The sequence below is a fragment of the Malania oleifera genome, chromosome 5, assembly GCF_029873635.1.
Source record: "Malania oleifera isolate guangnan ecotype guangnan chromosome 5, ASM2987363v1, whole genome shotgun sequence".
NCBI lineage: Eukaryota > Viridiplantae > Streptophyta > Magnoliopsida > Santalales > Ximeniaceae > Malania > Malania oleifera.
In genome coordinates, this window is record NC_080421.1 from 75,663,292 (window position 1) to 75,676,403 (window position 13,112).

A 13,112-nucleotide genomic window follows, 5' to 3' on the forward strand; every position below is an offset into this window, starting at 1 on the left:
ATCGAAGAAGGAAAAAACTCCTAGAAATCCCACTAGTAAGAAGCACATTCCTTTTCTTGAATCGATCCATGCCCAAAAAAATTATTTAGTTTAATTACTTTACATTGAATCATTCAGCATCTTTTATTTAAAAAATGTGGACCATCCAAATGAAAAATAAAGTTTCATTCATATCTTTATTAAATATTTTTATATAAATTAAAATGAAAGAAGGAAAAACTCCGAGAAATCCCACTAGTAGGAAGCCCGTTCCTTTTCTCGAATCGATCCACGCCCCCTTGTAGACCGTACCTTTCTTCTGTTTACACTTCTCTCTCTCTCTCTCTCTCGCGTTCGAGCAGCATCGCCGCTCTTTGAAATCTAAATGCGGTGCCAAACCATTGCCCTCGGACCATCCATTCCCTGCAATGGCCTCCCGCCCCGACCCCTCTATTCTCCAAGCCCTAGGGTGCTTCACGCCCCAAACTATGGAGGTTCTGCGATCTTCAGCTGCAGGGGCATTGAACTCTCCCTTCTCAACCACCGTTCTCACTCGGCAGCGAGCTTCGCCACCAAACCGCCACTAGGGGAGAAATTGAGGAGTCTCGGGGTCAAGAACATCGATGTCGCTACGCTTGGTAACCTCTGCGTTGATATCGTTCTCAATGTCCATGAACTGCCCCCGCCATCTTATGGCGATAGGAAGGCCTATATGGAACAATTATCGGCTTCTCCACCTGATAAGGTTAGTATTTTTTGAGTGCTGTATGAGCAAATGAGAAACATTCACTTGCCTTCTTGTGAAATTTTCGCAAGCATTCAAGCAGTTACTTGCGCACAGCTGCATTCATATTTGAAAGCTTTATTTTTCCTTTTGTTTTTGATAGTATTCTCAGATTACACTGCATTTTGGTCCAGCTGATAATACCCAACTTAATCACGTATAGTAAAATAATTTTTGGTTTATTATTTTAAAAATGTTACAAAAGTGTAAATTGCACCAGTGCGGACTAAACTTGTACCCCATTTCTAGTTTCCAGATTTTTTTCCCCGTTGGAGTGATCAAACTTCAAAATTGTTACAAACCTGGGGACTGCTGGCAGACAAGTAACAGAAACCGAACATAAATCTGACACATCAGTGAGAAGCAATTGCGTTAGTGACGTCTAAACATTTGCATTACATTTGGTTCTTGGAAAAGAATAAGTATAGGAATGGAAAGTTGGAATGGAATTGAGGCAAGGATTGGATTGATGACGGAATGCTAATTTTGTGCTGGGACACCCATGAAACAATTGTTACAATTAAAATGAGTGGGGAATTTCACAACATTAGATTTATTAAATCCTTATAGCTAGAAAAGCGGTGTAAAACTGCTTTTTTTGCACATTATATAATTTGAACTCTCACGCATGCCCGTGTATGCGCACATGTGCATGTTTTAACCTTGGAATTCTTTTTCTTTTTATCAAATTAAAAGCAATCATGAATCTGACATTGTCACTATGGTTCCTTTTCCATTTATTCAATATTTCAATCAGAATGGAAAGGTGCAAACCTTGACAGAACATTGTGTCATGAAATTGTTATATCAGCCTTTCATAAATCTAGCCAAGCCCATGCGCAAAGGACATTTTGTATTGAAGTCTAAAAATATGGAATGGCTTAACAGAAGTTGGCTTAGACCCATAAGTAAACATATACTAGCAAGGAAAATTAATCATCTCCCAATATTTAAGATTCTTGAGCTCACGTTTACATGGCACTTTGGTAAATTGAAACAAAATAATTAAGTTACTAATTTTTCTGACAAAATAATAAAATTATTTTGGTGTTTCTGCTAATATCCTGTTAGAAGGCTGAAAAAGATAGTTTTTAGTGGTTTATAATTATAGGAGAAAGATGAGCTTGGGTAAAGGGTGAAATAGGACTTGAATTGAGTGGTAATTAAAAGAAAAATAGTGGCTGGTAGCAAGATCAGGGGTTTTGATCACTAGATTTAGGATTTTATTGTTTTAGAGCTTTATGCTCTAATTGGGTAGAAGGATGGAAAAAATGATTGAGGACCTAGGGTTGCAAGGTGAAGGAAAAGGAGCTGGTCAGGAGCTGAGAACAATGCTACGTGATTAGTACCTAAGAGAAGGAAAAAGTAGAGAAAGAGCAACTTGGCTTACAAGAATTCTATAAGAAAATGCTTAAATTTCCATCACATAAACTATAGTTCTATAAACCTAGTAAGTAGCATTAATATAAAAGACAAGACTTGAGGAACTTCTTGGATACCTAGTAAACCTGGAGCTCAAGTTTCAAACAAAATATGATGTAGGACAAGAAGCAACACCTTGGGAAGATCTTTGTTGGGGAATAATTCAAAAGAATTGGTTCAAGGGATTGTTGGGTTTGGTTAATCGTTAATTGTGCGTTTAGTTTAATTAGTATAAGTATTATGTGTATTTGGGGCCTTGTTTGTAATATTTGTGTATGTGTAGGGTGTGTTTGTAATTTCATTTATTTTTGGGGGTGTGATTTTATGTATTAGAGGCTTTCTCATAAACAGTGCATGAATGCCATGTAGGAGGTAGTTATTGATGAATTTGAATCAAGAAGTGAACGTGTGATTACCACTTTTATCTCCTTTCTTCTCTCTAACCTACATCAAAATACTTATGGAGACTTCTAGAAACACCTTAGCTGATTCTATTAAGACCCAAATTCAAAGCACTTGAACCCTTGCTTTGGTGGTAAAGGGGGTTGGTTTTGGGTGGAGTGTGGAGCATGGGAGATTCAAGTTTCAAATTTAAAAAGGACCCAAATTCATAACTTTGACCCTAACTTGACCAATTAAGACCTATGAGTGACAACCATGGTCCATTGCCAACAATACAGACGTCACTGAAATATTTATGGTCTCGCAAAACCTATGAAGCATATACACAGACAAGGGTCGACATGATAACATTTTGATGCACTGAATTTTAAAAATTCAAGACATGACTTAAAGAGGGGCATGATTAAAACACCCCTGCCCCCCAAAAAAAGGGCCATTTAGGAAATAAAAGAGAGATTTATTCTTGGTGCCTTGCTCTGTTAGGCTCTTCTCTATTCATAGTGCTTCATACACTTAGTTTGTGCATCGGAAAGTCTTCTAACTCCTATATTTATTTGTGTGTGGATGTCTGGCTAGGATAGACATCTTTGGCACCTCCCATATATGTTTGTTGGAAACATCTATTTGTGAGTTTTAAATATCGGGAAAAGGAGTGGAGGAAAAGTATTAGAGCCAATGGTTCATAACTCTTGGTGAGTGTAATGCAAATTGAGGTGTAAAAGCTAATTATCGTAACATGCTAGCAATTGGAGGACCAAGTGTGTGATTGAGGTCAATAAGGATCATCTAGGCCATTCGAGCAGGGTGATCGTGTAAGAGATTGGATTGATTGAAAGCATATTGACTGCAATTCAAAACATGTAAGCAAGGGGTTAGGCCCACTTGTGCAATTATTGGAGACGGGGTTGCTCTGGACCCCGCGGGGGGGGGGGGGGGGAATGGTTAATGCTCAAGGGGTAGTGTTAAAGACTCACAAGTGACGGAAAGATAGTTGGAAACATCTATTTTTGAGTTATCAAATATTGAGAAAAGGAGTGGAGGAAGAGTATTAGAGCCAATGACCCATAACTCTTGATAAGTAACAATGCAAATTGAGTTGTAAGAGCTAATTGTCTTAACATGCTAATAATTGGAGTACCAAGTGTTTGATTTAGGTCAATAAGGATCATCTAGGCCATTCGAATAGGGTCATGGTGTGGGAGGTTGATTGATTGAAAGCATGTGGATTGCAATTCAAAACACGTAAGGTAGGGGCCCACTTGAGAAATTTTTGGAGATGGGCTTGCTCCTCCGGGGGGGGGGGTGGGTGGACTCGCAAGTGAAGGAAAGATTGTTGGAAATATCCATTTGTGAGTTGCCCTTTACTAGAAAAAGGAGTGGAGGAAGAGTGACTTACATACAAGGATGGGCGTATGACCTAGTGGCTTAGGCTTTTTGGGTCAAGTTGATGTTTACCCATGTATATCAAGCGTGCACGAGAACTTCGCTGGAGCTAATACTATTATGTGTCTGTCTTTGTGCATTTCATCCTATTGAATTTATTTTTTTTCAAATCTCCAGTTCTTTGTTTTCCTTATCCCATATTAATTTTTTATCCATTGATAAAAGAAATGGTAAAATTATTTTGAATTGATTAGAAAGGAAAAAACGGCCACTTATAGGGTTCATTTTGATGTTGTTGTGGAGTCATTTTAAGCTTGCAATATAAAATGTTGGACTGCATTTCTTTGGCTGAATTAATATATATTTGGCTTGTTCTATTAAATTAAAACTTGCTGATATTGCAAAATAGCACCATTAATTGCAGTATCATCGAAACATTGATTTTCTGTGGTGAGATGAACCTCTTCTCTATGGTGGACTGAATGTATATAGAGTGTTTGGTAGAATGGGAAGTATGTTTGAATAGTAGTGAATCAATAGAGATAGAAGTAGAACATACTGGTTGGAAAATTTTACTGTGGTAGCATGGTGGCTACAGATGGAGAAATGGGAAGAAATATAAAATTAGTTTGAACAAAAGAATATTAAATTATGAGAGGAAAGTCTTAATTCTTTTTTAAAAAATTTTTAACTTGTAGCTTCAATAATTTCATTTTTTCTTTCAATTTGTTTTCTTTCGCTTTTCCATAGTATGGAGGACATTTATCTCCAATAGTCTCTCTCTCTCTCTCGCTCTCTCAATATGTTCTCTTTGGTTTAGCAAAAAAAGAAAAGGAATAAATGAATAAAATGAATATTAGAGAGCAACTAAGTATGCTATCTTAATTATTTGTCTATAAAAATTATTATAACTTTCTTATCACTGTCAATTTATTAGCAGATAATCAAGGGAGACATTGAAATTGAATCTGTGAGATATCTTTTAACAGAGCATGGCATGATTGAAGTGAACTAATGGATTGCTGGTAATGGATTATTAATTCATGACCCAATGCAGTTATATTAAGGAGAGGCTTGGGCCTTAATATGTAGCACCTTATCTGCTGGAAAGATCAGGGCTGCCCTATATTGGAAATAGGAGTCTAAAACTTAATGGCTTAATCTTTTGGGTGAAGTTGGTGCTCACCCTGTCACCATGTATATCAAGCTCGTAAGGACTCCCGGTGCTAACAAGTGGTATAAGAGCACTCCAAGAAGATTTGTGTTTATTTCATAAAAGGAAATTAAGAAGATGAAATTGAGAAGTGTTCTCCAAATTCAATCCCTGGGAGGAAGAGTTTCAAAAACAAACAGGAAAGTGAAGTGTTAGGATTGCCAAAGGTTTTTTCAGTGGATGTGTTTTAGCACGACATGTTGACTTAATCATCACCTTCTATGAAGCTTGACAGTGGATCGGCCAAGGAAGTTTTGGACATGTCAGTTGGTAGATTTCTCTATCTTGAGGATCTTCGGACTTTGGTTGCCTAGCATATGGTCGCATTCCTTGCAAGCTTTAATTCAAGCTAGACCCTAAATCTAAGAGGTACATTTTTACTTGTCTATAAAAAGGCATTAAAAGGTTCAAGCTGCCAAAGGACAAAAATGTAGTGATGAGTAGAGTGGTGTTTGATGAGGCGTCCGTTCTTAGGGAAGATGATCAACACAACAAGGCTCAAAGGGAAGGACTGGGGTGTAGGTGGTGTTTGGTAAACAGCTCAACCAAAAACCAAAATTTCCCTAAGTTGTGCAATAGGAACAATAACAATGAGGTGAGCAATGTAGCTACAAACAGACTGGGATGCAAAACCCAAAGACCGCAAAAAGATATGGTTTTGAGTATATGATCTCTTTTTCCTTAGTCACTAGCGTGAAGGTCCATACTCCCTCCAAGATGTAGTTTCAGGTCTAAAGAAAAAAATGTGGATGGAAGCTGTGGAGGAGGTAGAATCTTTGCCGAAAAAATCAGATTTGGGTGTTGAGGAATAAAGTGATGCTTCAAGGTGGGAAGGTAAATGATTCAAGGCTAAGCAAGTAGTAAAAGGATACTTTTAAAGGGAATGGATAAGACTATAATTAGATGTTATCTTCAGTTGTCACCTTAATTTGGGTTGTATTGGCCATGATAGCTCAGTTTGATCTAGAGTCATTGAATGTCCGTCATGGTGGCTTAGAGGATCAATTTCATATTGAGCAGATGCTAGGTTTCAAGGAACTGACAGGAGAACCATGTTTTCAGTTCAAAATTTAATGTTTAGTTTGAAATAATTATTAAGCCAATGGTTCAAGCTCTTTGATTGATACATGATGATATTAGATACATTCGCCGCTATTTAGAGTTCTATATCTTCCTGCTGTTATATGTGGGTGATTTGTTAATTATTGCAAAACATACGAGTGATGTGAATAATTTAAAATCTTTGTTGAGTAAGGAATTTAAGAGGGGGGATCTTGTTGTTTCAAGGAAGATCATTGGGATGGAAATTCAAATTGATTGGAAAGAAAGAAAGATTTGGGTCTCTCAAAAGACATCCATAAAAAAGGTGTTAGAAAGGTGTATCATATTTCCTGCTAAGTCAATGTCTACCCCAAAATCATTTTAGATTATCTTTAGCATAGTGCCCACACTCAGTGGAGGATATGGAGGAGATGTCAAAATTACAATATGCCAATGTTGTTAGACATTTTATTTATGTCATGGTTTGTACTCTTCCAATGTTGTACATGCAGCTATCTTTATGGGTAAGTTTATGGTTACTTCAAACTCGGTGATGTGCTGTTATTATGTTGTACTCCTCTAGATGTTACACATATAGTTAATATGATGAGCAAGTTTTTGACAAATCTAAGAAAAGAGCATTTGTGAGCTTTGAATTGGGTTCTTAGGTTCTTGAAGGGTACAATAGATTTTGGCATTGAGTTTAATATATGGTAGGATTCAACTTTAATTGAGGCGTATGTTAATGTAGACTCAGGAGCTTTGGGTGGCAGTTTCACCATATTGTTGTGTTTGTACTCTGTTGTTGCATCATATACCAGAGGCAAAATATATGGTGGTGACAAAATCTATGAAGGAAACTATGTGCCTAAAAGGATTAGTCATCAGACTTGGCATAAAGCAAGAAACTATTTGTCTGCATTGCTATAGTTAGAGTGCCATTTGCTTAGCGATGAATTTGGTTTATCATGTGAGAATAGAGCACATTGCAGCCAGATAACTTGAGATACAGACTTTGATTCATTAATTAGGGATTGTGGTTTGAGAGACCTCCCCTTGCAAAATGTTTCTTTTTACCTTGTCTATTGAGAGAGGGGGGGGGGGGGGGGTGTTAGAGCATTTGCTTGTAGATTGGATAGCATGGGTGGAATACCAATGTTAGTTTAAGATGTTCTTTGGGAAGTCCACAGAGGTTCATTTCTTAGATTTATCCTTCTTTCATCCCTCACACCAAACTTAAGGTGGGGAGGGGTTCTCAAATCTGTTTTTGGAAAGACATTTGGCTGGGTAAGGCATCCTTATCAACTTCATTCCCTCATTGATTTCGACTGAGCTCCAAGCAAAATAGAGCCATATCTTTCTTTACTGGGGATTGAGTAGTCCATTGGTTTCTTGAATCTCCATTTTAGGAGACCTCTTAATGACAAGGAGTTGGTGGAGTTGTCTTCTTTGTTTGTTGTAGGCCTTTTCTGGGAGATGTCTCATTCTTCCTCGTGTAAATTATCTTCCTAATAATGAAATCTTCTTTTGCTATCAAAAAAAAAAAAATCTCGAGATACGGGAGTTTGTTGCTACTCATGATATTCAGCTAGTTAAGGTGGCTACAAAGAGAATGCAATACAAATGTCAACAACATTTGTTAATCAGGAGAAGTTGTATTGCTTGAACTTCTATTTCACATTGCCAATTATTGTGTGTATGGAGGGTGTTATTCATACAACTAGCATTGGAGCCAATGGTTCATAAACTTTGGATGAGCACCAATGCAAATTGAAGTGTAAAAGCTAATTCTCTTGACACTGTTAACAGTTAAAAGACGAAGGGCGGCTGAGGCTAACAAACATCATCTAGGTCATGTAGATGAATCCAAATAGGATCAAGGCATGGGAGGACAGATTGATTCTAAGGCACGTAAAATGCAATTTAAGGGATGGGATTAAGGTCCACTTGAGCAACTATTGGAAAATGGACTTGCTCCCAAGGAGGGGACAATTTCTACTCAAAGAAGAGTGCTAGAAACTCACTAGTGAGGGGGTAGATTAGGAAATATCCACTTGTGAGCTGACCCACATTGGAAAATGTAGTGGATAAAGGGTGACTTGTATGCGTAGATGAGCTAGGACTTTATAGCTTAAACTTTCAGATCAAGTTGGTGCTCACCCATGTATATCAAACCCGTGCAAGGTCTGCTTTGGTGTTAACATTATCTATGGACACGTTGTTTGAACAACTGTTGGAGTAACGATGCTCAAGAAACCTTTGTGGGCCCGACTTCAAAACTTTATCCATGATTTCTAGAGTGAAAGTCTGAAAAAGATTGGTATTTCTCTAATAACCTGTCAAAACTTTATTCAAGCATTTGTATAATTGAAAGGGACACTACCCAGTGCTTTCTATAATTCTTTATTGATATTTTAAATGTTAATGTGGTATTTGTTTCATCTCTTAAATGTGAACTGCATGATTTTTAGTATTACTCATCACCTTTTATGTTGCAAGTACGAGAACTAATCGTTTTTCCTGCTGATTATTTATATCAGCTGCTCACTCTTTTGAGTTCTCACAAATATGGTTTGTGCATAGCAATACTGGGAAGCTGGTGGCAATTGCAATATGGCTATCGCTGCTGCAAGACTGGGGCTTCATTGCGTGACAATTGGTCATGTGGGCAATGAAATCTATGGATATTTCCTCCAAGATGTGCTTCATGATGAGGGAATTATTATGGTTGGCATGAGTGAAGATAGTGTTCCCAACAGTTCTAGTGCCTCTTATGAAACTCTTTTGTGCTGGGTTTTGGTGGACCCTTTGCAAAGACATGGCTTTTGCAGGTATAGTTATTCAACTTTAAAAAACATTTTCCCTGGTTCTATTCTGAAAAATTTCTACTGTAGCCCTTAAATTGTTGTCCCAATGTCATTTATGCTTTGTTGCTACTCCTACTTTTTCTATAATTGTATAATTGTTACTAAGAAAAAAATGCTGCATCTAAAATGCCTTTTTTTGGGGGGCGGGGGCGGGGGTGTGGGTGTCATCAGTCGAGCTGATTTTAGTAAGGAACCTGCATTTAGTTGGTTGAGCAAACTATCTGGAAAAGTGAAGATGGCTATTAAGCAGTCAAAGATTCTGTTCTGTAATGGTTATGGTTTTGATGAGCTATCCCCGGGTTTGATTGTTTCTTCTCTAGAATATGCTGTTGAAGTTGGCACTTCAATATTTTTCGATCCTGGACCACGTGGAAAGAGCCTTTTAACTGGAACTCCTGAAGAAAAAAGGGCACTTGACTATTTCTTGAGGATGAGTGATGTTCTTCTTCTAACTTCTGAGGAGGTTTGACTTGTTACTTTTATTAGAACACAGATTATCTTCTGTTGCACTCTGCTGTGTTTTTTTTCCTTCCCCTTACAGCGCTTTCAGCTATTGTGTTTTATTATTGTGAACACATTTCTAACCTTAGCTCAGCCACCTTTCCTTACACTGTTTCTAGGGCCACATCTTTTTCACTCTGCAAGAGTAAAATTCAATCTGTGAACAAAACTAAAATTTGTTTGTGTGCGCAGATTTTTTTTTAAATAAAGTTTGTCCTTTTCCCCCCTCAATTTTTATTTATTTTTTTCCCCTCTTTTTGGCTGTGTCAAGTGAATCATGTCTTTGTGTTCTGGGCCTTCTGGCCTTCGTCTTTTATCATGTATGAAACTGTCACGACCAACTTTCTCTCATCTTGTCCACAGATGTTATCTGGAACATTGATTCCTTTACCAATTAAGTGCGTTATGACTCAGGCAAGCTTGTTAGATCAACTAGTTGCAATATGATAATCATGTTTCATCGGAGTTTTCTTTTGTAACCTGTCAAGCGGAAATTAATATATAAATGATTCACAAAAAAACACATTTCTTCTAGAATTTTCAGTTCATATTCATATATTTTAAGTTTGGTGGCTGACACTCATTTTTTTTAATAGGCACTTACATTTTTCTAATGATGATTTCATTTTTAACCTATCTAATATCTAATAAGAAATAAATTTAAGATTATATTTAATATGTAAATTTCCTATAAGAATTTCAGTTTGTAAGGCCTTAAGAAGTTCTACAGTGGCCCAATCAGCTATTCTCACCTGCCATGGCTTCATTAGAACATTCTTGAATATAAATTAAATATGCATAAAATGTGTCAATTTGTCAATTTTTATGCTGGTGCTCTTAAAACTGTGAGACTCATTTTTGCAGAGTGATTTAATTGACAATAAAGACTGGTATAAAAGCTAGGGCTAAATTTGGAATAATTTGGATTAAGCTAAGCAGAAAGGATTTGACAACACTTCCAACTTTTAGAGTTATCCTAGATGATCAGAATCGTTGTTCCAGATAATGGTTGAAAATGTTCCATGTTGCCCCCCTCCTAGTGGGACTTGAGTTTTGTTGTTGGTGCTACTGCTGCTGCTGCATATGATTGAAAAGTATTTACATTTTTTAGGTTACGACAATCATCAATTTCATTTTTTATTTTTTAATATTAATGATGTGCAGGCTGAGTCATTAACTGGCATTGGAAACCCAATACTAGCAGGGCAGGAGTTGCTCAGGAGAGGGGTACGCACAAAATGGGTGATTGTTAAAATGGGTTCAAAGGGTTCATTTCTAATCACTATGTCAAGTATATCTGTGGCACCTGCATTTAAGGTATCGACTTAGTTTTCTCTTAGAGATTGATAATAATATTTTTAAAATGATGCCAGATTGCTGATTTTAGTTCTTGGAACTTTGTTTTCATTTACCAGTTTAACAATCATGCAGGCCCCATTAGGAACTCAGAAAACATAGGGAAAAGGAGAGGATAATAGGAAGGAATCCATTTTTCATGTTTAGTTATCAAGGAAAGTGAAAAAGAAAATAAACAAACCAAATTAAATTAACAAAATTTAATTTTACACATGATTAACATTTGATCTTTCTTAATTTTTAATCATATTAAAATAAATTTTCATTTTTAATAGTATTTGATATACAGAGAAAATGTAATGGAAATTAAATTTCTTATTTTCTTTTCCTTCTACCGAACAAAATCCTTAATCCAAATGGATCCTTAGGGTTTTATAGCACAATTTCATGCTGCCTTCATATTTGACGCAATCCAAGTATATTGCTCGGTCTGTTGTACCATTGTGGCACTTGATTGCGGATGCCTCCTCACAAATTTTTTCTTATTTTGGACCAATCAACATAGGAATGAGCATCTATTGCATGAAGAAAATGTATTTTCTATTTATTTGTTAAAAAATGGGTTAGTCTAGCAGTCTCACGAGTTCTGTTATTTTATCCATAAGTTTCATATTCCATTTCACTTTCTTTTTGCACACAAATATGAAAATAACCGGTGTCTGGATTCTTAGCAGGTGAATGTGATTGACACAGTTGGATGTGGAGATAGTTTTGTAGCTGCTGTTGCATTTGGTTTTATTCACAATATGCCCATGGTTAATACATTAGCAGTTGCAAATGCAGTGGGTGCTGCAACTGCCATGGGTTGTGGAGCTGGTAGGAATGTCGCAAACTTGGAACAAGTCACAAAAATCATAAGGGCGTCAAACCTCAACGAGGATGACCAATTTTGGGATGAACTACTAACTGAAACTATTGAGGCCGAGGAAATTAAAATCCTCGCAAAAAGTGTAGTGAATGGTGGCAGTGGTCGCCTAACCCATGTCGCTATACAAAACATAGTTTCTGAATTGCTGACCAAGCTTGGATCTGCTGGGGTAAAAGGAATAGTGCCATCTTGAAAAAACTGAACAGCGAGGAATTTGATTTAACAAGAATTAATTGTCTCGGTTTTAATGGGATTGACTGAGCTGCCAGTGCTGTCGTGTTTGATTTTGATGGAGAAACATGTTTTTCAGCAATCAGTTTGTGTGGTTAATTCCCTTGGTTTTGACAGGGTCGGTTCCCTCGCAGTTTGCACTTTTCTTGTGGAACTTCAGTATGAGGTTGGGATGATTATGCAGGTTGGGTTAATCTTGGATGAAATTTAAAATGCAATGGTTGGTGGAAAAGTTCGGGTCTGAAAAAGTGGGGCTTGCTGGCTCTGCATCTGCAGCTACATTTTGGTGAGAATTGGGATGATTTAACATGAATGGCCTCAGCAACAGTAGTGGTCTCACAGGGGATTGGGATGATTTAGCAGAATTTTGTTTTGTTTGGAAATTACAAACCATTTGAAAAGATGTTCCATCGTGCAACATTGCAAAATGTATACGCTTTACAGCATCCATATTCGTGCTCATCTGCCGTGTAACAGGTTTTAACCAATAAAGCATTCTGAATAGAATGATCTACATCTACCCAGGGTGGTCGTGTACTGAAATTTCAATCTTGAACGTTCATATTGAAAGATCTGGTGATTGTGAAACAGCATTCTTAATTTCAAGAATTCATTTGTTTATTCATTTGCTGTCAACTTTTTCCTTAGTTTTTGAAAATGCATGTTAATATGTAGGATTGATGATAAGAACACATTGAGAGGTATTTCATTAATCAAAATACTGAATGCATGCTTAGGGATGACTTTTTTGTGTCCCTGTGGACATTTCGGCTGAAGTCTTGAAATTTTGTTGGAGGTGTGAGATTCGAATTTTGTGAGAGAAGAATAAGGAATGGAAGATGAGGAATCTTTCATTGTGAAATTTTAGATCCAAAAAGAACGACACAACTTTCTCATAATGTGGGCTAACATTTTGTAATGGTTTGCCTAGCAATCTATTTCACTAATAATTAATGAGATCACTAATATAAAGTCCAACAAAATTAAGGAATGGCTTCGAATGATTGTAAATATTAATGAAAAAAAATCAGAAAACAAATGAAAAGCAAAAAACTTGTTAGGTAA

General features: G+C 36.8%; 1 protein-coding gene across 2 annotated transcripts; it reads left to right on the forward strand.

Annotated features, from left to right (window-relative positions):
* The first annotated feature begins 223 nt into the window (after window positions 1-223).
* LOC131155493 (fructokinase-1) lies at window positions 224-12,672 on the forward strand. Of its 2 annotated transcripts, none has more exons than XM_058108686.1 (5): window positions 224-724; window positions 8,808-9,055; window positions 9,263-9,554; window positions 10,757-10,909; window positions 11,620-12,672. In XM_058108686.1, exons 1-5 carry the CDS (start codon window positions 365-367, stop codon window positions 12,007-12,009), a joined length of 1,443 nt encoding a protein of 480 aa, XP_057964669.1. In that variant the 5' UTR covers window positions 224-364; the 3' UTR covers window positions 12,010-12,672. The 2 variants fall into 2 exon arrangements, with proteins under 2 accessions (XP_057964669.1, XP_057964670.1); XM_058108687.1 differs by having other exon boundaries at window positions 11,623-12,672.
* The last annotated feature ends 440 nt before the right edge of the window (window positions 12,673-13,112 follow it).